This window comes from Girardinichthys multiradiatus, chromosome 9, assembly GCF_021462225.1.
Source record: "Girardinichthys multiradiatus isolate DD_20200921_A chromosome 9, DD_fGirMul_XY1, whole genome shotgun sequence".
Taxonomy (NCBI): Eukaryota; Metazoa; Chordata; class Actinopteri; order Cyprinodontiformes; family Goodeidae; genus Girardinichthys; species Girardinichthys multiradiatus.
In genome coordinates, this window is record NC_061802.1 from 36,778,421 (window position 1) to 36,803,763 (window position 25,343).

The window sequence follows — 25,343 nt, forward strand, 5'->3', positions numbered from 1 at the left end:
AGTTGTTGAAATGCAAGAACTGGCAAAAACATTAAAAAAGCAGGAAAGAGCTGCTCATAGATGAGCTGAAAAAAGCATAGACTGAAGCAAAAATATAGACTAAGAAGTTGAAGTCAGTGCTAAAATATATATAAACAAATGGCAGAAAATTCTGAAAAGAGTGAACCAACAACAAATACCTGAAGAAACACAAAAACAAACAGGTAATGTCCTAAAAAAGGCAATGTGTTCATCAGCTAAGAGAGAAGAGAGGAGAAAGAGAAGCTAAAATGCTAATATTAGCATATTGGCTATCACTAGCATGAAGGCTGATATAAATTTACCCCATCTACTATACAAAAACAATGTATAAGCTAAAATTAGCTAAAATGGTAATGCTAACTACAGCCTATATTCAAAAGTCTATGAAATTGCCCTTTAAAATTATTCACTCTTGTTCAGGTGTTGGAACAGCAGTAGAAGCTGTTTAAGTAGCTGACATCAAATGGTCGCTGTTTTGATTCTCTACTGGGACCTATGGAGATGGTCTTATCATCATAAGTCATAGAGTAGTGGTTTCATTCTGGTTCTGATAGAGATTGGACCTGGTTCTGATGGGGGTTTTGTTCCTAATTGTGATAGAGGGTTCCTCCTGGATCTGATGAAGATTTGTACCTGGTTCTGACAGAGTTTGGACCTGTTCCTGATGGATGCTTGTACATGGTTCTGGTGTAAATTTGCTCATGGTTCTTATGGAGATTTTTGCCAGGTTCTGGTGGAGTTGGGACCTGGTTTTGATTCAGGTTTCTTCCTGGTTCTGATGACGATTTGTACAAGGTTCTGATGGATGTTTCTTCCTGGTTCTGATACAGTATGGACCTGGACCTGATAGACGTTTGTACAAGGTTCTGATGCAGATTTTTTCCTGGTTCTGAAAGGGCTGAATATTGTGAAAGCTGAACGGTTAAAATAGCACAAAGTATGCAGAAGGAGTAGCGAATCAAAAAGTGTATGGAAGCAACTAGAATTAGAAGAAGCTGGTGTCCCTAATTTAGAAGGGGGTCTCTGCGATGCCTAGGTGGGAGGTTCTTGGCTGTGGGGGGAGTTTGGGAAAGACATAATTGGTCAGATTGACTATTTTGGGTGGGGTTTGAAGAAGCCATGAAGGTCAGATTTAATTACTCTTGTAGAATATAAACTATTTATGTGTGTAATATAAACCATCTATGTGTGTAACTGTCATGTGTACATAGAGGGAGTGAAGCATAGAGTCCAAAGTCATAAATTAGTGAAGGACAAGGAATCACCGATGGGGGAGAAGAAGACAGGGGAGTACAGCGCACAGAGAGGGCAAGGTCATAAATTGGAGAAGGAGACAAGGCTGGAGCCAGACAGGATAAGTTTGTTATAAGAGAAGAACCAGAAGTACTCCTTATTTGGATATGAGGATATTGTTGCTGGGGAGATATCCACAGATAGAATGATTGTGTATGTGTACTGCATAGCAGCGAAGGGTATACAAAGGTATTGTGGCCCCTCCAAAACAGACAACACACAGACGTTTCCAGGTACCCGTGTAAGTGTGATGTCCCCTCTCTGAATTCAGATTGGTTTTAATAAACTTGTGGAAATGTACAACTGATCTCTGACTGAGGATTGTCCTTTGGGTGCCAAATAAAAAGAGTCGGGGAGAGGTGAGGAGAGGTGAGGAGTAATGTAAGAGTTAACTGACGGCTAGTAAAGTTTTCCTACCTCAACACTCTCCTCCCCGCTCCCAGTAAACTGCAAAACACCTGCTACCTTAACCACCATGCTATTTATAATATATATTTATTTATAATTCACAACACATGTCATCTCAAGGCACTTTACAAGGTCAATTCAATCGAATCATACAGATTTCAAGTCAGGTACATACACTGCATTTGATCCTAATTATCAAACAGTGCTGTGGGATTTAGTTTATTATTCAAATTGGTTAAAATAGTTTTTTTTAATCTAAGCAAACCCAGCAGATTGCATTGACTCAGTGATTTCAGCAATGTTCCTCTGCTTCAGCACACCTGATTTCAATGATGGCTGATTAACATAATTTTGCTGAACTGCAATCATCCGAATCAGGAGTGTTAAAGCCTGTACTAGCACATCTCTGTAAAATAAGCAACAACAAAAAGCACAATATTTGTTTAATCTATGATCAAATGTTAATGCCAAGCAGTTTTAAGTATTTTTCATTAAGAAATCTAGCATTGTTTCAATTTGCCTGCATCTGTTGTTTTATATGGTTGTAAAGATGTTTTAACATAGTTAAAGCAGTTAGTGGGGAACTCTAAGTTTTTACCTTGGTCGGTTAATGTAAAACAAACACCCTGAACATGCTAGTCCCACTGTGAAACATGGTGGTGGCAGCGTCTAGCGGTAAGGATGCTTCTCTTCACAAGGGTCAGAGTTAAAGATGTGGTAGATGGAGCTTAGTTCAATGCAATAATGGAAGCAGAAGTTTATTTGGGGCCCTTCTTCCTTTTAAAAACATCACCACCATTAACAATAGAGATGAATTCAACACAGATCTGGTGGAATCTACAAGGGGAGCAGGTTTAATTGGTTGATCTTAAAAGCAATCACGGATAATTGGGTAATATTTGCTGAGATGTGTTTGTGAACAAACAGCTCAAACACAAAGAGAAGATTAAACTCGTAGCATCAGATTGTAACAATGTTAACACACCAATCAAACAATAAAGATTTTTTGTTGCAATTTTACCAAATAAACTTACCATTACCTTTCCGATTTCTTAAATTTAAATTTTAAAATAATTTTAAATATTTTATATTTGCTTAAAGTGCTAAATTAAACTTAATAATATCCTCATTCTCAACAAACAAATGTAAAAAAAAATTTAGATCTATAGTTGAGTTAAAATTCAAACATTTATTGAATGCCACCTTTTTCTATTATATTCTATTCTATTCTATTCTATTATATTATATTCTAGGCTGCACGGTGGCGCAGTTGGTAGCACTGTTGCCTTGCAGCAAGAAGGTCCTGGGTTCAATTCCCAGCTGGGGGTCTTTCTGCATGGAGTTTGCATGTTCTCCCTGTGCATGCGTGGGTTCTCACCGGGTACTCCGGCTTCCTCCCACAGTCCAAAGACATGCCTGTTAGGTTAATTGGTCCCTCTAAATTGCCCTTCGGTGTATGAATGACTGTGTGCATGGTTGTTTGTGTGCTGCCCTGCGATGGACTGGCGACCTGTCCAGGGTGAACCCTGCCTCTCGCCCATAGACTGCTGGAGATAGGCACCAGCTCCCCCGTGACCCACTATGGAATAAGTGGTAGAAAATGACTGACTGACTATATTCTATTCTATTTCAAAAGACTGGAGATTTATTTAGTAGCATAATGTAGCATAATGACCTTGAGCATCTAGCCAACCAGAGCTCAAAATGAATGTTTTAGATCAAAGAAAGTATATTCCAGTTATTTGGAAAGAAGAATGGGAAAAACCTTCATTCTCTGGATGGGTACGGTGCTTAAGCTCTGAAAACTATGTACCATTTCTTTTTGTTTTGCATTACTTTGTGTTGTTCTGTGGCATAAAATCCTAATAATCAATCTCATTATTGAATGAATACAATGAAGTGTGTTTGTATTAATTATTTTTCAAAGCATTGTACATTATTAAAAGAAAGCATCTCAGAATGTTTATTCTATCGTGCAATTAACCACAAAACAAAAGCAATTTTGACACCCTCATTTAAGATCCTTTTAAATGTGACAAGGTTATAAAAACAAATCAAAGATGAGCCACAGAGCCCATTATGGTTAAAATATGTTTCTGCACCTCATGCTTTGATTCCTGAAAAGAGTAATTAACTGCAAAGCAATTTAAATTGTACAATTTTGCAAAATGTCAACTTTGCGTCAATGAAAGTTGTAAAATGTTCTGTTTAAAACCTCAGTTCTTTTCAATTTTTTTTACTGTTAATGTTTAATGTTCCTCTCTGCCTCAGATAAGAACACATGTCTATTTCATAGAGAACAAAGGCAACGAGCTCAGCTATGCTTTCACCACAAATTAATTCACTGTGTGTTGCTGACAGAACAATGCCAAACAGCTTTTATACGTAGTCCATATTTTTTAAGGGCTGACAACAACATTTTCTGATTTATTTTGAGGGGCTGACATTTGTTACTGAATTACCTAAAACTTGACATTTATTTTGTGAGTAAGGTCATCATCAGTGTTGGACCATGTTTTGCTGAATATTGGACCATATGCCTGTTGCCTGACGCCACCAGGCCTTCCGCGTTTTCGGCCATTTTGTATCCCAGGACAGTCCGCTACTACAAATCCCAGCGGCCTCCACGGCTGATAGGATGGGGGTGTCGCAGCTCTGATGCCACAGTCAACTATATAACAGAGTATGAGACGGCCCACCATTGCTTTCCAACTGAAACCGAGACGCGGTTATCACGCAACTGGAGCATCAGTTCAGGAGAAGGAATCCCACGTGCACTTTCATTCATTCTCCCCATTGGCCAACGAGAAAACTAAGCGAATTAAGCTTACAGTAATTAGAAGGCATGTAAGTTTTCAACTTTACCAATCGAAGACGTGGGTTTAACACATAACCAAAAAACCTCGGAGTTTCAAGGAGACGCAATTTTTCTTCCTGGTTTTTTTATTTTGAGTCGACTAGTGAAGATCCGTCATATTTTTCACCTTTCTGCAGAAGAGGCCGCAAGGACAAAAAACGGACTGCTTTGCTGAGTATCCACGGACGTGTGGACCTCTTCCACCACCCTCCTTCTCTCTCCCTCTGCTCAGAGGAGACAACATCAAGTAAAATCCATCCTTTTATTTTTATTTGTTTATTAGGAATAGCGTTGGCATGATAGAGTAGGTTTTAGCGCGATTTAGAGTCGCCACTTATAGTCTAATGTGTTCTGAATTGTATGTGCATGCAACCTTTTTTTTGACTGCTGTTGAATTTTGGAGGCCGCTGAGTCTCGCAAGTTGTGTTTTTACAGTCCGAACACCTTAGCGCAGGTGCACTGTGAAACTGGACTGCTATAATAACCTTATGGTGAAAATCAACCATTTTCTTTGTCTTCAACTTCGTGCTTTACTAGCTTGCCGCCTAAAGTTTTATTATCCTTTGTGCTCTGGGTTTACAACTTTGCTTGGAGGAAGTTTATGACTGCCTGTGTCCCGCTGAGCTACACTTTGGGGAGTGGCCTCCCCGAGCTTCACTCAACCATATTTCTTTTGTAAGTAACTACCATAACTGCTGGTTTGATTCCATACACACCACTGCTGTTTGTTTTGTTTTGTTTAGTTAGATATTTTACCCTTTTTAGTAGAACTTCACATGTTTGATTAGGTGAAGATTATTGAATCGGAAGAGCGAATTGGATCAGGGCTGTTGATTTAATAAATATTCACGCAGATAAAGAGAAGGCGTTTGTGTTTATTTTGTGCAAGAGGTATTTGTCAGTCAAAATAAGATCAAAGTTCCCCACGTTTCGGCAGAAACGGTTGATTAAACAGTGACATCTAGTAAATAGTTATCAATTATTACTGAGAATTTACTAATTGTAATTATCAAGGGCTTTGAGCCACAATTACAGTCCCAGAGGACATCTCTGATTTCAATTCATAAATAAGGATTTTTGGCTGAGAAATTAATTTTGTCAAATTATGATTTTCAGTTATAATTATTAATAAATATTAATTAATCAATAATCATAATCCCAACATCAGCATTATGTTAGAATGTGCAATAGAAGTGGAGGGAAATTGAAAAACTTAAATAAATCTGTTTTTGAATAATTACTTGTGTGAGTGCAAATATTTTTCTGTTTTGACATCCTATGGTTGGTACGTCAGCAATAATACATTATTAAACACAATGAGGTTCCTACATTCATGTAAATATCACATTTTTAAAATCATGATATTTTGCAAATGCAGCTGGAGACTATTTTTCGATCTGATCTTCCTCTGCCTGCTGTCAGAGAACCCTCAGCAGTCATGTGTTGCTGAGCACCAGGTTTCAGAGAAGCATGTGAGTTCAGGTTTCACATATGGCTTTTGAGAAATCAAGTTTAGGGGTGGGGAGCACCGCTAAACTTTGTTTCTAACAGGGGTGTCATTTTTAGACAGCTTACCTTTAATGAAAGCCGCTGCTAGTACGATCGCATATGGTGCCCTGCAAGTGTATTTACAACCCTTGAACTATTTCAGCTTCAGTGTGTTTTATTTGGGATTTTATGTGATAGACCAATATAAAGTCTAGCTGGTAAGTGGAAGTGGAGTATAAAAGATGTCTAGTTTAAAATATTTTCTGTGCAAATAAAAATCAGAAAAGTTTGGGGTGTTTTTTTTTATTTACCCTCCTATACTCTGGCAACCCAAATAAAATCAAGTTCAACCACTTCCTTCACAGGAGTTACCAAACCAGTGAGTGGAGTCTACTTGCTTGGTCTCTAATTGCTGTATAAATCCAATTGTTCTGTGAGGGCTTCAGAAGTTTGTTAGAGAACATTAGTGAACAAACAGCATTATGAAGACCACGGAACACAGCAGACAGGTCAGGAAAGAAGGTCTGGAGAAGGTTGATGCAGAGTCAGGTTATACAATAAGAACATTTTAGTGTATCTTTGGAAAACTGCAAATATATGGCGGTGTGGGTTGGGTGATACACTTTACGCCCAACCCAAGTCTTCTAAATTGTCTTTACTATAAATACAGTTTACGGACTTGGTAAAAAAAAAAAAAAATATCCATTAATTTGTTTTGGTGTGTTCTATTGGCCCCAATTTGTTAATTTGGTGACTTCTGAAAGTGTTGGTTGTGTTGGATTTTATTTAAAGATATCAGAGTAAAGGGGCCTGAATAGCATGTGCATGTGCCCCTTTTCTGATTTTCATGTGTAATAAAAAGTGAGCCATCTATTTTTCTTTCATTGCACAATTCTGTGCTACTTTGTGCTGGTCTAACATAAATTTCAGTAAAACACACAATGTTTGTTGTTACAATCTGGCAAAAATCCCAAGAGGTGTGAATACTTTTTGGCAAGTCACTGTAAAGTCTAGAGTTCAGATTTAGCTCTCTTACCTGTTTTCAGTTCAAGATGAAGCTTGTCTGATTTGGGGTTAAAAGGTCGGGACAAGGTCATCCACATCTGGAAAGTCTGTCCTCTGCGGATGATGAACTTATAATCTTGGTAGAGATTCGTGTGATGTTCCACAAGGTTATCTCCTGTTTTGCTTTTCATCAGATCTATCGATCGAACTTTCAGCAGAAGTTCTGTGGAAAACAAAACAAAAGTTTTTTATGTTGATCTCGTGGCTATTTGATATTTTTTATTCTAATTTGTGCTCTTCTATTACCATTGATATTGACTTCCCCAGTTGTTGGCTTCTTTCCATTTGCCTCCTCCTCTTTATCTGGATCATCAACCTCTGTGACCACTGTCTCCGCCATGTCGTCATCGCTTGGCTGTTTATAACAGCATGGACATGCCTTACGCAGCCAGCGCTGACAGGCACTCTCTTTGTTAACATCATTCTCTCGTGGTTCTTCTTTTTCCTCCTCAACATCCTCCACAAATGAAAGAGTGACAGTTGGGAACCGACCTACAGCAGATCTGTCTCTAACTGAGGGAGTCACTGCTGGCATCCTGAGAAGAAAAACACAGAAGGGAAGAAAATTCCCCCATTGTCATTAGTTAGACACTAGCTTCCTAAAAGGCAAACAGTTATTTTTCTTTGTGGTTCCAGGCACAGCTGATGCTCGAAAACATCACATCTGATTAGACTACAGCAGTTAACTATTCTAATTTATTGACAAATTAGTTTCTGCAGAGAGGAAATTGGCTTTGGTTCAGTGCCGCAGCTGAGTTTAGCATCAGTTTTAATTCTTTACATCAACACACTATATTCTGAAACGGACTGACAGCTTTATAACTGAAGACTCAGATGCAAAACGTTTTAATTGAAAGGAAGAATTTCGAATTAGATGCAACTATATCTTTCATAATATCTGTCACCTACAATGGTCATTACAAAGCAAACAAATAAGTAAAAGTGCAATATGAATGATAAATGGAGCGGTCCTTATTTTAAATCCTGTCTGGTTATGTTTTTGTGCCTTAGTCAGACATTTTTTCATCTGTTAGAAGCATCAGTTTATTTGAAAGTTTGGGGGAAAGAGCCATCCCAGGCTCTGATAACAAGCCCCGGCTGTCTCTCTGGTTGTTTATCAAAAAAGCCCATGATTCATTTATTGACTTTTTTGTCCAGAGCTTGTTTTCATTCCCTGTGTACATGAAAAATGTGATCCACTTTCTCTTAAGTTGCTGTCACAGTTTTGTTTAATCTTGCAACATATGTTGGTGTATCTAAAAATGTGCATTTCTAAAATTGAAGAAATGAGGCACATTTTGTGGAACATCAAGTCCTGCCACATCTCTGAAGTATGTGACTTCTGATGAGTGCCTGTCCTATTTATTGTGTGTGATTTGGGACGAAGGGTGTAAAATAAACCATAAATTACACTTCCGATGATCTCACTCATCTCATGGTAAAAAGTAAATGGACTTCACTCACAAATGTGCACACATTCATACACTGATACAGAGATCGGTGGCAACTTAGGGTTAAGACCCTTGCCCAGGGGCATATCCAAATGTGGCAGGAAGAAGCTAGAACCACACAGCTTTTCAATTGAAGGACGACTATGCTACTTATTAAGCAAAAGTTGCCCAAATGAACATCGGACAATCTTGGGATGAAGGTTCAGAGCTTCAAACAAAATCTACTAACACATCCAAGAGGTCAAATACTTCTGTATCATATGCTATATAATGAAATGCTGTTTAAAGCAGAAAATAGGTCAGACTGCCTTCCTGTTGGGGCCATTTTAAGAATTTGGCGTGCCCACGTGAATCATCAGTGCAGACAGAGTGCCTGCTTAGAGTAGTAGGAGATTATGTAATATTATTCTGTCATTACCTAACTTTCACAGTGGTGCTTACATAAATTTCAGAGCAGTTACACATATTTGACACATTTATTATTGTTGGGCCATTGCGGCACCATTTTTCATAGCCCTTCCAGAAATTCTGCAGACTTGCCAATATGTGAAGTACCAGGGCTCAAATCCATTCCAACAGAGTGGCCAATATAGGGGTCAGCCATTCAAAATGTTTTTCCTTGTACATGTGTTGGTGTTGTCGCTACACTTAAAGGTAAGCCACTTCCTTGGACTTTACAGTGTCACTCTATAAAATGCCACCTTCTGGCCAAACACTGTAAGAGCACATACAATTTATCCAAACTCATAGTTAGCTGTATGGGAGAGATGCAGAGCCATCCAAAATCTCTTGCCAGTCCTTCAATAGTATGTGAGACTTAGAAGTTAAAAACAATTTGGTACAACTAAGGATTAAAAATTTGGGTTTTTTTTTTTTTTTACATTTTTATGTATTGATTGATCTTTGTTGGGAGGAAATGATCTGTGCAGTAACTTAAAAATCATGCATCACTGGCTATGTTAAATTGTTTTACCACTGCTCCAACTATACTATTCTTGAAAACACTTTAATATGCAGTTTAATTTTGTACCTTACAGATGGTGTATTTTATTATTATTTTATAAGACTGAATGTTGTATGTAATCTTGTATGTTTTCCTTTTGCTCAAAATATTTCAAATACAAAGTATTCGGTTCAAACGTCAGACCACCATGACTCTCTGAGGTAGTGCTAGGAGAGAGACAGCCAATCTGAGGGCAACCTTCCAGGCCAAACAGCCGTTTGTCAAGACATTCACCGTTGTCAGTGCCTGAGAGACGTGAATATTGGAACCACACCTGCTGAGGTCCAAACTCGGTTCCCAAAGAGAGGTGGCACCACAAGGTTTTAGACCCCACAAGGCCCTTCTTAGCAGTGGTTGTAGGTGGCTCATCTAATGGTTTAGATGTGGCCTTGCTTAACCCCTGAATCACATGAACAGCTTTGGCAGAATTGGTGACAGGGTGAGGAGATATGCTTTTGGATTTGCCTGGATTTCTCTGATGGATATTGTGCCTGTTAAGCTGAGGATACTGATGGAGTTAAGTAGCGTGGGGATCCTGACATGGCTGAAGATGCTGATGTTTCAACACCTGTCAGAGCTCCAGGACAAAAGGACTAAAAAACTGATATCTGGAATTCCTTTTTGTTTGGAGCCATATATAGGGTTAACACATACAAGGTTAATATATACAGGATTAATATATACAGGGGTAATTTGTTTTCCATGAAACTGACTGGGGAAGTTACTGAAAATATTTAGTATGTATTAGTTTACCAGCAATATGTTTTTTTTATATTTTTCACAAAAATTATTCATTTCCTTGTCAACAACATATTTAAAGTCTTAAAAGCATGTCACCCACTTTTTCTTTTTACTCTCCAACATTCAAAGGAAATAAAATATATTAATAAAAAAAAGAAGAAAAGAAAATAAGTGTAAAATGAACAGACCTGCCCAAAGAGGATTGGGCAGGAACTATTATAGTCTAAGCATGACGTTTCAACACTCACTGCACAAGTTTTTTCAACATGTTGGGCTGCTAAAGCATCTGTGGCAGCCAGGCTTAGCTGGAGCTGAAAGGGTGTGCTACAGTTTCATATGCGTAGGAAGTTTAACTATTTGCAGCTACATTGTTTGTCATTTAAAGGCGATTCAGATATACAACAGTGACATGATGTAATGCGCAAACCTCAAATGTAAGGCGATACACACACTGGATGACTTGGGTTTTAAGGCTCTGAAGAAGAAATTACCATCTCCATTGTCTCATTGACTCCAGCCACAACCTTTAGCTATGGTCATGCACTTTACAATTAATGTAAGCTTTGATGTAGCAAGTTGAGCTGAAGAACAATTTGTGTGGCAATTTCTGCCACACAATTTCTTTGTGTCCCAGAATTTAAAAGACAAAAGCAGTTATGTACAATTTGTAATACATACAGCTGTTTGGTTTACTAGTGATGATGTTCTTGTGTCAGGGTGGCAGTGCAACAGATTCCCAGTAGACATTGCTTTATGAGAAGCAAAAAGGATTCGTTTATTGTTTTTGAAATATTTGTCAGTTATCAGCATTGACTTGAGAATGAGGTAATCTGAACCACATTTGATCGAAAACTGAATGTTCAAAGGTCAACACATCCCACTCAGCTTTTTTGGGGGGGCTGACCTTTACAGAGGAATACTAAACACACTAAGCAAAAATTATGATGAGTGGATTTCTCTCTATCTACATTTAAGTATCACATCATTTTGCCTTCCTGTGTCTGACTTGTGTCTTGACCAGATCTTGAACCAGCTGAAAGCATTTCCCACACTCAAGCTAAACATTCCTATCTGAATATGTGACAACCAACCAGGTTGAGATGAAGCAACAAGACTGACAATGAGTTCACAGCTTATTCACGTGTCAATAACTCTGTGGCTAGCAGTGTGCGAAATTTGCTGGCATAGGCCGCAACAGAAAAAAAACAAAAAAAACTCCTCCCAGCTCAGGATTGCTTCGTTCTGCTGACAGACAAGCTTAAAAGAAATCTGGCAAGGCAGCAATCTTCCAAACTAACGTCATACAGTTAATGAAACAGATGAGACCCCATCATGACAGGAGAGCGAACAGTCCAAATAAACAAAGCTGACACTGTTGATTATATTACTATTTTTCCTTCAGGAGCCATAAATAAAAAGTAATCCTAGAAACACTGAAAATGTAAAATTGAGTCCAATACCCTCATTTAATACATAGTAGCTAATTAAAGCTCATTGTTGCTGTTTGCTTTTCAGAAACCCCTGTTTAATAGGTATATTTATTAACACCAATAAGTCAATGAAGGATTGGTAATATGTCTAAAAGATGCATGTTGTTAGCACCCCTGGTAAGGATGTGTAAAAAACCCTAAAATGAATTATTATTTTATTGCAGTTGGCTGGTCCCACACTATCCACCTTATTCCTGGTGGCTGGAAGATTGATTATGTTAGCAACTTCTGGTATGATAACAACAGCTGCACCAAAGTGGTTGGTTTTGGTTTGTAGGAGATGTACTAAGATATAAAAACTGATCTTTCCACATGTTATTTACATGCATCTGTGATATATTTACTCATGACCTAAAAATAATGAGATATAAAAAGTTTTAAACTGTTGTCCAGAATATTTAGAAACAAATAACTCGTAATCCATGAGTTCTTGTTTCCCTCGGCTATTGGTATGAAGTAACAGATGGGCTCATTTCTTCTAGCAGCTCCTCAAAATAGAAAAGACTAGAGAACATGTCATTCAAATAAAGCAGATGTGTGTTGATATTCATACTAGATAATATCTTGTAGCCATAATATTAAGGGAATATTTTTTATAGCAAAGATTATATGCTGATATCTGCAGTCAGAGTAATAATCAAAAAGCCTAAAACAGCTAGAACGGCAACAAATAAGGCTGATGATTATTATTTCATTAATATAAGTTCTTAGGATTTGTGTTAAAAGATTTATTTAATACAAGTAGAACTCTGACCTCTGAGCTCTGTGGTTGATTTTCATTAGTAGTACTAGTAGTGTTTACTCTATTTATTGCTATTTTCTTAATTTATGATCATGCTAATCATTTTGATATTTCAGTTCTTGACTTTTTGTCATTAGGGAAGTTTTTAAACGTAGTGTTTCTGGATTCAGGCTTTGATCAGCAGAGCTCATGCTGTACCTGTCTGATGGCTCTTTGATCCTATGATCTGATTCATTTTCTGGTTCTAATTCTTTTATCTTGGAGTGAGATTAATATGAAATGTTTTTTCTTTCCCTCTGATAGTTCCTGTGCCTGATTCCCAGGGCACTGATGTGGAGATTTTTGGATAGCACTTTATTACCATAGAGAATCTTCTCTTTCTTTTATCATTGTGATTCATTGTGAATCCTTTAAATCAGATAAAGGGTTTATTTTTGTTGTGTACCTTATCTGAACCAGAGAAGTAGCGGGTCAGTGATTATTCTAATGATTTATTAGACGAGAGATGTTGCTTTTAAAAAGAAAATGGTTGACTGATTTAAACTTACAGTTGATTATATGTAATAAAAACTACTAAAGCTAATGAGTGTTCTACTGGTCATGTCCACAGTGGGTCATAAGCCAAAGGATTCTGGATGTTAAAAAGATAAAAACTTTCCTTGGCTCAGTAATCGGAAGCAGCTTTTAAAGACTCATTCAGCTGATTTCTTTCACCATCCATGCAGCATTTGTTGGCACTTTACACCTAATCAGTTGTCTGTGTTTGCCATACAGGGAGCCGTGCATGATGAAAATTGTTTAGCTAAACGTTGCCTGGCCTTTTGAGCTAAATTAAGTCTGCGGGGTGGATCTGCTGCACAGCACCCGCCTCAGTGCCAAACATTTAAGTTTGATGAGAAGTTCAGCATGGAAGGAGGCTGTATCCACAGGCTGCGATTAGTCTGCTCACAGGGTACCTTATATCCAGAAAAAAACACTACCTTAAACAATCTGTTAAGTGAACACTGAACTCTTTGCTCAAAACAATGTGTGATGAGGATGAAGAGGACACACCACAGCAAAGAGTTGGACTGTGTGACTCGAGATGAGATTCGCATCAGTCCATCATCTGTTGTGTTAACAGCAACTAAATAAGGCACAGCTTCTCTGGCTCGCAACGGACTGTGGCACATGTAGAAAGAATGTTATATGAGCCTGTATCTATATCAGTATGCAGCTTCTTCAGCTCCTGCTGATTTAAAAACATAATTGATTTACATAACGTTTTATGATGTGGCTGCATAATATTATTAATGCAAGCTTAAACTGCCCCGATCCTTTTTGTGCTGTGGAGTAAAGAGTGGCTGGTTTGTGAATATCAGGCCATAATGTAAGGGTCCACTGGAGTGGTTTACTGTGGGGTAGAAGGCAGCAAGGATGCAAGTCAGCTCCTCCAAGTCTAGGGTAACAGTTCTCAGCCTATAAAAGTTGGATTTCTCCATCCAGGTTGGGGGCCAGTAATGCATAATGGTAGGATGGAGTTTGTGATGGATAGATGGATTGGGGCTGGGTCTGGATTAGTATGGTGCCGTTAGGGTCAGTGTTAGTGATAGAAGACATGAGCCGAAAAGCAAAGCCCCTGATTAACCCGTCCATCTACTTTCCAACCATGAGATATGGATCATAACCAAAAAAACAAGATCCTGGATACAAGTGGGCTCAGCCTCAGATACACACATGGACAAAATTGTTGGTACGCCTCAGTTAATGAAAGAAAAACCCACAATGGTCACAGAAATAACTTGAATCTGACAAAGGTAATGATGCATACAAATTCTATGAAAATGAACAAATAAAAGTCAGACGTTGCTTTTCAAACATGCTTCAACAGAATTATTTAAACAAATAAACTCATGAAACAGACCTGGACAAAAATGATGGTACCCCTGACAATAATGTGACCAAAGGGACATGTTAAATCAAGGTGTGTCCATTAATTAGCATCACAGGTGTCTACATTCTTGTAATCAGTCAGTGGGCCTATATATAGGACTACAGGTAGTCACTGTGCTGTTTGGTGACATGGTGTGTACCACACTCAACATGGACCAGAGGAAGCAAAGGAAATAGTTGTCTCAGGAGATTAGAAAGAAAATTAAAGACAAGGATATTAAAGGTAAAGGTTATAAGACCATCACCAAGCTGCTTTATGTTCCTGTGACCACAGTTGCACATATTATTCAGAAATATAAGTTCCATGGGACTGTAGTCAACCTCCCTGGAGGTGGCCACAGGAGGAAAATTGATGACAAAACAAGGAGATGGACAGTAACAAAAGAGCCCAGAAAAACTTCTAAAGAGGTTAAAGGTGAACTTCAAGCTCAAGGAACATCAGTGTCAGATCGCACCATCCGACGTTGTTTGTGGACTTAATGGGAGACGACCAAGGAGACCATTGTTGAAAAGAAATCATAAAAAAGCCAGACTGGAATTTACCAAACTACGTGTTGACAAGCCACAAAGCTTCTGGGAGAACGTCCTATGGACAGATGAGACAAAAATTGAACTTTTTGGCAAGACACATCAGCTCTATGTTCACAGACGTAAAAATGAAGCATATGAAGAAAAGAACACTGTCCCTACTGTGAAACATGGAGGAGGCTCTGTAATGTTCTGGGGCTGCTTTGCTGCATCTGGTACAGGGTGTCTTGTATCTCTGCAGGGTATAATGAAATCTCAAGACTATCAAGGGATTCTAGAGAGAAATGTTCTGCCCAGTGTCAGAAAGCTTGGTCTCAGTCGCAAGTCATGGGTCTTGGAACAGGATAATGACCCAAAACACACAGCTAAAAACACCCAAGAATGGCTAAGAAGAAAACATTGGACTATTCTGAAGTGGCCTTCTATGAGTCCTGACCTAAATCCTATTGAGCATCTTTGGAAGGAGCTGAAACATGCCGTCTGGAAAAGGCACCCTTCAAACCTGAGACAACTGGAGCAGTTTGCTCATGAGGAGTGGTCCAGAATACCTGCTGAGAGGTGCAGAAGTCTCATTGACAGTTATAGGAATCGTTTGATTGCAGTGATTGCCTCAAAAGGTTGTGCAACAAAATATTAAGTTAAGGGTACCATCATTTTAATTTCCCTTTGGGATTAATAAGGTATTTTTGAATTGAATTGAATCGAATTTTTGCCCAGGCCTGTTTCATGAGTTTATCTTTTTTAAATAATTCTGTTGAAACATGTTTGAAAAGCAATGTCTGACTTTCATTTGTTCATTACCTTTGTCAGATTCAAGTTATTTCTATGACCATGGTTGTTTTTCTTTCATTAACCGAGGGGTACCAACAATTTTGTCCACGTGTGTATAAAGTGAGCCCAGAGTAGAGCTGCTACTCCATTTTAGAAGTCAGTTGGGGTGGTTTGAGTCTCTGTTGTAATGCCTACTGGCTGAATCCCTTTGGAGGTTTTTCCAGGCATGTCCCACTGGGATAAGATCCCAGAAAACAATGTAGAAACTATATAAATCCCTTCTGGCCTGGGAGCAGATTGGGATTCCTCAAAATTTTCTTGAGCATTCTTCCAAAAGTGCATTTTTGAGGTCAGACACTGATGTTGACCTGTCTTACATCTTATTCCCATTTAAATAAGTAAGTGGAAAACAAAAGATTGGCAGCTTTATGAAATATTCTTCACTGATATTTTCAAGGTGGATTTGTTCATTAGTTCTTCATTACTTATGGAGACAAAAGAGCAAACAACAGATCCATAATTCCCTGGACATTTTCATGCCTGTACGTACCAAGCTAAATATTTATTCATGATTTTTGAGAAGATTAAGGCTTGGGTTCAGTCTGTCATTGTGAACCTGTTTCCACTAGTGTAAACCTTCTAGTGGCATCTTGGGTGCGGCCTCTTTATTTAAACAAAATTTTACCGGAACGTATAGGAACACACTCTTTACAGAGAAAAAATATGACACTAAAAAGTGGCAGGTTTTGTCTGTAGATAAGATAAAAATGTCCTTAAGCCCAAAGGAAATTCAAGGTGAAATAAATTAACATGAAATTAAGATGCTCCACAATGACTTAGAGGAATACAAATATATTTGTTTTGGTACTATGGTTCTTGAATCACAATCAGAATACATAAAATAAAGCACCTTATAAAGTATTAACATTCTGGACACAACACCCTACCTAAGACAACCTAAATTTAGTGCTCATGAGTCTCTAAACATGCATAGTTCCTCAAATCCGACTACGTAATAGATTGGTTCGTTCAAACATTTCTCCTGTAGCACCATTACAATTTTTCAGCTCTGTCAACAGTGTGGGTTCATTTTACCTTACAAAAATCTCCGTTTTTGTCTTTCTTACACAGGGAGAAAACATAAAACCTAATAAATGCTTCACTTCAGCAGGGACTATAAGAGATGATGATATTAATAGTTTATAAATACTTTTGCAATAGATCTATTCTATAGGTTTATATAGATTTAACTTGTATCATTAGTCAAGACAGTCTTTGTCTTTTTTTCCATAATTATTTTAATCATTTTGTTTCCCTCCTTATGGTTTGAGATCTGCATGTGCCTCTTTAAACGTTGAACCTGATCTTTTGGTCCTACACTTTATTAAGTAAATCTTTTCAACTGGTTGTTAACACAAATGGCGAATCAGCTAGCACTTAGACATCTTGATATGGTGAAGACAACTTACTGAAATTCACACCGAGCATCAGAATGTTGAAGTGAGAAGATTTAAGTGGCTTTGAATGTGCCATGGTTTCTGGTACCAGACAAGGACAGTATTAATATTTCAGAAATTGCTGATTTACTGGGATTTTTAATGTACAACCTTATTCGGGCTTACAGAGAAAGGTTCAAAATAGAGAAAATACTCAATGCCCAGCAGACGTTTGGAAAAAGACTCCTTGTTGAAGTAGAAAGGGAATGTTTGAAATGATAACAAGCCAATGGTAATTCAAATAACCTCCAAGGTATGTAGAGTAGCAACTCTGAACACACATTACATTAGAACTTCAAAAAGATGAGCTACAGCAGCAGAGGACCACACCAGATGGCACTGCTGTTATTTAAGAACAAGAAACAGGCTCATTGTGCACTGACACAATGGTTCAGTCTGGAGTTGGCGGTATAATGGTGTGGTGTGCAGTATTTTCTTGGAATACGTCTCAACCGAGAATCATAGCACAGGCTACCTGAGTATTGTTGCTGACCATGTTAATCACTTTCTCACGACAGTGTACACATCTTCTGATAGCTACTGCCAGAAGGATAATGTATCAAGTCATAAAGCTTTAAATGATCTTTCTGATCAAACTGGTTCCTGAACATAGAAACAGTTTTGCTAAATTCCAATGGCCTCCATAGTCATAGTGGATGTGGAGCCATCAAATCTGCAAGCAACTGTGTGATGGTATAGTGTTACTCTGGACCAACATCTCCAAGGAATGTTAGTTACTTTGTTAAATCCATGCCTTAAACACTGTTGTGTAGGCAAAATGGGTGCAACACGTCACTAGCAAGGTGTTACAGGTTGGCTCTTTCTGGATGAATGATATATCAAAAGAAATCAGTCATTTGTTTTCATGTATGGACATATGTTGCAAATGGCAAAAAGGGGAAATCAGGATCAGAGATACAAGAGGAGCAACAGCATCCTCTGCCTTATCTGCAACACACAGGCTTTCCATTAGGCTCTAATGCCTTGCGCGGAGATGATCAGCAGAGACAGACAGATGTACAGATTGAGTGTGATGCATTGCCCTGTGGCAAGCTTTTGGTGCTCAAAGTGACGCAAGAGACAACTATGATTGGGTGCCGGAAAAACAAAATTACCTCTAAATACTTTTTTTTAAAATTCCCTTTCAATATGTTCCAAATGCCCTCAAGCTTATATTCCTACACCCTACTGTTACTGATATTTATAGTATCCAGAAATAATTAAACAGAAACATAAAAGGCACATTTCCAACTTTTTTCTGCCTTTGCTGAAACATGCAGAGCTTAAAGTGACTAAAGAATATGGGTATATGTTGCACGAAGAATGCATGAGCCTGTTCTCATTGTGCATTCTTCCTTTATAAAAAGGAGATTATTTGCAGGAAATCATTTACGAATCATTTGTGCATCTGTCCTCTGGGGGCTGAGTAGGGATTGTGGGCTGGTGCTTGAATCCTAATCATAAAGGTCTGCACCATTAAGTGGTCTGGGGTTTTAATGAGGACAACAGTGTTTAATGATCATTGGATTCATGCCATGGAAAAAGACAAGTCATTCCCAAGGACATAAAGATGAGCCATCATAAAGCAGACACAGAGGAGCAGCAGGCAAAATTTTGATATAAGAGGTGATAATGTCTATTGAAATTCCTTTAAAGGCAGTCAGTGAGTGGACCTTGCAGCACAAGGACAGTGAAACAGTTTAAGTAAAAAAAAAAGCAATCATTTTGCAGTGAATGAGTCACCTGCTCTCAGTCTAATCAAGCTGCATTCACTAAACTTTCTAAAAACACGGACAGACAGAATGTCATAATGCTGTTTGATGCTGGACCAAAAATGCAGACGAGCGAGGAAACAGGGTGAGATGATCACACTTTAATGAAGTGAGCTAACTTACAGATTTCGGTGCAGGTTTAACAGGTGATCCAGGTAACAAAGTTCATGATTAACAGTCCTAGTTTCTGGATCGCAGGAGAAACTCCAACACAGCAAGAACAAACAGACTAAATAAGACTAACAACACCGCATGGAACAAAGGACAAAGATGAACTTAAATACAAACGAAGGTGGGCATGAAACAATAGGGCAGGTAATCAGGGAGGAACAGGACACAGGTGTGGACAGACTAGGGGACTGAAAGGCAGGTGAACCAAAGAGCCCAAAAGAAAACAAAATATAACCCACTAGGGCGAGACACGAGGCCCACAGTTTTACATGGCCGGTAGCGAAGCTGCAGGCTGTCAGGAGGCCGGCAGCGAAGAAGCAGGTGATCCGGAGGCCGGCGATGACTCAGCCTCAAGCTCCTCCGGAGCCGGACCAGACAGCGGAGACGATTGGGCTCCAGGACCTGGGGTGGCGACGTCATGTTGACCCCCAGTGAAACACAGGGCTGAGTCGTCACGTCGACTCGCCAGAGAAACGGGAACTGGAGCCTCTCACCTACGCCGCTGTGTGCGGCGGGGAGATGAGGCTGAGTCAGACCTGCTGGCCGCTGGAGACGTGGATGGCTCGGCTGGAGCCGCTGGAGACGTGGATGGCTCGGCTGGGCGCTCCTCCAGAGCCGGACCAAACAGAGGAGGCGATCGAGCTCCAGAACCCGGTGTTGCGGTGTCGTGAGGACCCCCAGTGGAACAAGGAGCTGGGGCGTCACTTCAAATTCAACCATTTATGTTTCAAAGTTTCTATAATTTAGTCTTTGTACAAATACAGTGGCCTCAGAGAGTTCTTTAAGGACACCTTATTCATCTCGAGTTATTTTGCAAAGAAGAATGAGCTGGAAATGTCAAACTTATGTCAAAGTACATAAAATCACAATAAATTACCCTGACATTTGTAGTTATAATTTGACAAAATGTGGAAAAGTTAAATGTGCAGGAATTTTGCATGGCAGCTATAATTATTAAGCTTAATTCTGTGTTAAATGTGAACTTTTGTTCTTCCATCATCATCAGTAGATGTATTGCTGTTAATAAGAATAAGATTATTCATCTTCCACAAGACTACTGATACACATTCCTCAAACACTCATGACCAGTTGGCCTTCAGGAACATTTTTATCTGGCTGGGGCTTATGAAACAAAATTAGGCTTTAAATACACTCTGTGGCTCTTTTACATAAATGTAATTGAAGAACAGGAATTAATTTCAGAAAATCCCATCAAATCAAACAAAAACTGCAATCTAAAAAACAGGTACCAGCGTACACACAAAGCAACGTACAATTATAACAACAAATATATAACAAAATCCAGAATAGAGCTTTGTTAACATACAGTATGAATTAAAAGTTTAGTAATGAGGCTTAAAACAAAGAAACTCACTCAGTTCAGTTGGAGCAGAAAGATAATGCAGACTCTGGAAGAAATATTCTGTTTGCTGTGAACCGTGCTTTAAGTCAGGAACTTCTTTAAATACTTGGCTGCACAGTGAGGACACACCCTCCTGGCACAGAGGCACATGCTACTCCAAAAGTTAAATTAAAAAGCATTTCGGAATAGTTACAAGTAGTCACTTATAGTGACGTGCAAAAGTATTCACCCTCGTTGGCATGTTTCATGTTTTCTTGCCTCACAACCAGGAATTAAGATGGGTTGTTTGAGAGTTTGCAACATTTCCTTTACAGAAAGTGCCTACAAATTTGAATATTTGAAATTTCTTTTCATGTGAAACAAACGACAAATAGGACAAAATGACTTTAGTGTGTGTAAATGTTTCATTAAGACTGTTTTGGTAAATTAATGAATGTACTGTATGTTTCAGGATGAAATACTGTAAATATTGTAACTTTGAATGTATTGAACAAAGTCATGATGCTTAATGTCTGTCCTCTGTCGTGACTGTGATTGTATGCATTATAGTTACCATAGCTTTGTGGTTTGTGAACAAGTTTTTCTCGTCTAAGCCAAGGAATGTGGTTCTGGCATTTATCAGCTGGACATTTTTCTTGTCTTTATCAAAGGGTAGAGTAGCAGGTACACCCTGGACAGGTCTAAACACAACCCTCCACTATAATGTACTTTAGCAAATCACACCACAACCACACGTTTGCAGATATCAATTAGCTACTGCCATTATTCTACCAAGACATCTAACCACATCTCTAATCAGAAATATTCAGATTTATTGGTTTCCAGCCACAGACTCAGCTTTTAAGCATAGTCAACACATTTTCTACACGTTTGAGGTCAGGCCTTTGGGAAGGTAATTCAGGAATTCTAAGCATCCAAAACCAGTTTGGGTGTGTTCGACATCACTATTCTATGTAAACATTTAACTGTGTCCAAATCTCAACTTTCTGACCCAAACTGTCACCCTCAGAAATAAACATAAATCATTAGTCAGGATGTTCAAAAACAACCCAGGAACTAACAAAGCTCAATCCTGCTGCAACTGAAAATCCACAATAAATTCAAACTTGGGCACCCATATCCTGTTTTTAACAATAATTTAAGATGCATGTTGTATATGATTCTTTTAAATACCCACATTAATTTGACTTTATATTAAGCGTCTTTATTTTAAATGTCTGAAAAATCCTGCTTACTGTCACTACAGCTTTAATTTATTTGAATATGTTGATAATAACAAATATTTGCTAAATAGTCCTGAGCACAAAAACAAACCCAATTTCCAGCTTGTGTGCACAAACCTGGCTAATAAAGCTGATTGGCTGGGTTTGAACATTTCATAATGAATGTTTGTAACTGTATGTAATATAATTTATTTATGTATTAATACATTTATGTGGGAAGAGTCTACAAACAATACAAGTCAAAATAACAGTCTTTTTAAAAATGATTTAATAAATAGGCCTTTGCTGGGCTAAGGTAATATTAAACTTGACAGTGATGAAGCTGCTGAATGGAATTAAATCATCATTAAGGTATTTGTTCTCACCGGGCCCTCCTACTGTGACACCCAAAATGGGCCATTCATCAGACCTGTGGCTGTGTGCCCACATATTAGTCATAGACAGCAGCTGGGTTCATAAGAAAGTCAGATTTCCTGAAAGGGAGTGGATATCCTCTTAGTTTGGTGAGAAACACCCAAATGAAATAATGTGACTAGTTCAGTAGATTTTTGTTAATTGTGTAATTGATCTTTTTTTTTTTTTTTAGAAAAATAAAGCTATTAAAAGACAGTTTCTGTTATATAATTTAAAAGCATACTAATTGAGAAGTTATAATGCAAGTGATTCATAAATATTTTTCTGACATCATTTTTGAGTTATTTTTGGGTGAAAAAGGTCATATTTACATGTTCACTTGTTATGCTTATGGATATTCCAATTGCAGGTATAACTTTGGGGCCCCACTAACAGCATTTTTAAATGATCATCATGGGTTCCCTCTTCCTGTTGTTGCCCTAGTTGAGAGTTTTTGTGTTAGCCACACCCTAAAAGCCATCTGTTGTAAATTGCTGCTAATATGTCTGCTGTTTCAATCTATTAGCAAATAAAAAGCTATTTATTTGCCATTAAAAAGTCAGCACTTCATGTATTTCTACAGGCCAATGCAATGTGTTTACCTAACTCTGGTAGCAAGTAAGGCAAGGCAACACTTCAGAAGAAACTGTGAAGATAGGTGCAAGGTCCCCAGGGGGGATAAAGAAAAAAGGATAACAGATGTGTGTCTGCGTTTATCACTCTGGATGAATCTCTTGGTGAAGTGATGGAGAGTTGAAGGTTTTTGACACTGCTTCTGGTTCCATGATACATCCTCCACTTGGAACACTACACTACAAGAGCTAGATTAAAAAAGCAAGCCATCGGCTTTGTTTATTTAATGACATTACCACAATTTGATTTATTACAAACAATTGGTGTTTGGAGGTTTGTCCGATCTCACTTGACACTTGAGGGATTTCTCTTTGATTAAGTGCTGTGCTGCATGTCCAGATTTTTGACAACACACTGCACAACATATTAAAAAGTAATTGAGGAGATGCTAAACAAAACAAGTACACATGTAACGTGTAAAATGTGTAAAAGCGATGGATGATGCATGACGTCCGAGCATGGGCTTCTTGCTGCATAAGCTTCCTGGTTGGGATTTCTCTCAGTGCAACATCACTGAATCCACATTTGAAGGACTTCTAATTTTTGTAATGGTTCTGAGCTATCAATCAAAAAAAAAGTGGCCTTAACAAGGATTTCCACCTTTACAGATTTCTTCTGTTTGCCTTTTTGTCACACTTGTTTCAAATTGTTTTTAATATAAGACAAAGCTGAACTGAGGAAATAACAAAACATGTTTTCAAATGATTTCCTTTATCAAGGGAAGCCAACATTTCCTCATGTGAAACAGTACATACCCACTTAACCTAATTACTGGTGGTGCCAACCTTGTTGACAACAACAGCCATTAAACAATATCTGGCAATGAGTCTTTAACATTGCCGTAAAGGAACTTCGGGTCAGTCCAGAACTTTCAATTTGTTTTTTTGGTGTTTTTGTTTCTGGCATGCTTTGGATAATTGTCTTATTGCACAGCCTAAGAACAATTCAGCTTAACGTCACAGACATTTCTCCTTCAGGATTTTGTGCTAGAGAGGAGAATCCATGCCTCTATCAATTACTGCAAGTCATTCTGGTAATGAAAAAGCAAAGCAGCCTCAGACCAGCATGTTTGATTGGCAGCATGATTTTCCTCATCTGAAATGCTGTTAGTTTTATGCCAAATGTGATATGTTTTACAGCTTCCAAGAAGATGTTTCAACAGTCAGCAGAATATTTTCCCTAAAACCTTGGACAGCATCAAGATGATTTTTAGCAAATGTGTGATAAGCATTTATGTTCTTTTTGGTCAGCAGTGGTTTTGGCCTTTGGACTCTCCCATGGATGCCATTTTTGCCCAATCTCATTCTTGTTGAGTCATGAACTCTGACCTTAACCAAGACAAATGAGGCCTGCAGTGCTTCAGATTTTGTTCTGGGTTCTTTTGTGACTCCTGGATGACTCATTGATGCAGTCTTTGAGTAATTTTGGTAGGACAGCCACTACTCAGAAGGTTCATCAATGTTGCAAGGTATCTCCATTTGTGGTTTGCTGCAGTCCTAAAGCCTTAGAAATGGCTTTGTATCCATTTCCAGACTGTTACACACTGCTCAAAAAATAAAGGGAACACTTAAACAACACAATATAACTCCAAGTAAATCAAACGTTTGTGAAATCAAACTGTCCACTTAGGAAGCAACATTGATTGACGATCAATTTCACAGCTGTTGTGCAAATGGAAAAGACAACAGGGGGAAATCTTTGATGATTATCAAGACTCACTCAATAAAGGAGTGGTTCTGCAGATTGGGACCACAGACCACTTCTCAGTACCTCTGCTTTCTGGCTGATGTTTTGGTCACTTTTGAATGTTGATGGTGCTTTCACACTCGTGGCAGCATGAGACGGACTCTACAACCCACACAAGTGGCTCAGGTAGTGCAGCTCATCCAGGATGGCACATCAATGTGAGCTGTGCCAGTGGGTCAGTAATGGTGTGGGGTGGCATTTCTTTGGAGGGCTGCACAGGCGTTGTAGGGAGGTCCTACAGGCACTTGGAGGCCACACACAATACTGAGCCTCGTTTTGACTTGTTTTTCTTCTTTTTTTTTTTATATAGCGCCAATTCACAAAAGTCAGGTACATACATTCCAATTAATCCTAATCATTGAACAGTTCAGTCAGATTCAGTTATTTATTCAAATTGGATAAAAAGTTTTTCTGTCTAAGGAAACCCAGCAGATTCCATCCAGTCAGTGACTTGCAGCATTCACTCCTCCTGGATGAGCATGTAGAGACAGTGGACAGTCACTGGCGTTGACTTTGCAGCAATCCCTCATACTGAGCATGCATGTAGAGACAGTGGAGAGGAAAAACTCCTTTTTAACAGGAAGAAACCTCCAGCAGAACCAGGCTCAGTGTGAGCGGCCATCTGCCACGACTGACTGGGGGTTTGAGAGAACAGAGCAGAGACACAAAGAGAACAAAGAAGCACTGATCCAGGAGTACTTTCTATGGGAAGGAAAAGTAAATGTTAATGGATGTAGCTCCTTTAGTCGTTCACCT

The 25,343-nt window shown here is 38.6% G+C and overlaps 1 protein-coding gene across 1 annotated transcript in view; it reads right to left on the minus strand.

The window, feature by feature from the left end:
• LOC124873222 (protein-glutamine gamma-glutamyltransferase K-like) overlaps window positions 1–24,453 on the minus strand; it is a 39,071-nt gene extending 14,618 nt beyond the window's left edge. Inside the window, exons 1-3 of the mRNA XM_047373710.1 lie at window positions 20,605–24,453; window positions 7,379–7,668; window positions 7,104–7,295 (exon numbers count right to left, since the gene is read on the minus strand). Of these exons, the coding sequence (XP_047229666.1) occupies window positions 7,104–7,295; window positions 7,379–7,667 (481 nt within the window). The 5' untranslated portion in view covers window position 7,668; window positions 20,605–24,453. The remainder of the gene's footprint in view (window positions 1–7,103; window positions 7,296–7,378; window positions 7,669–20,604) is intronic.
• Window positions 24,454–25,343: the final 890 nt, after the last annotated feature.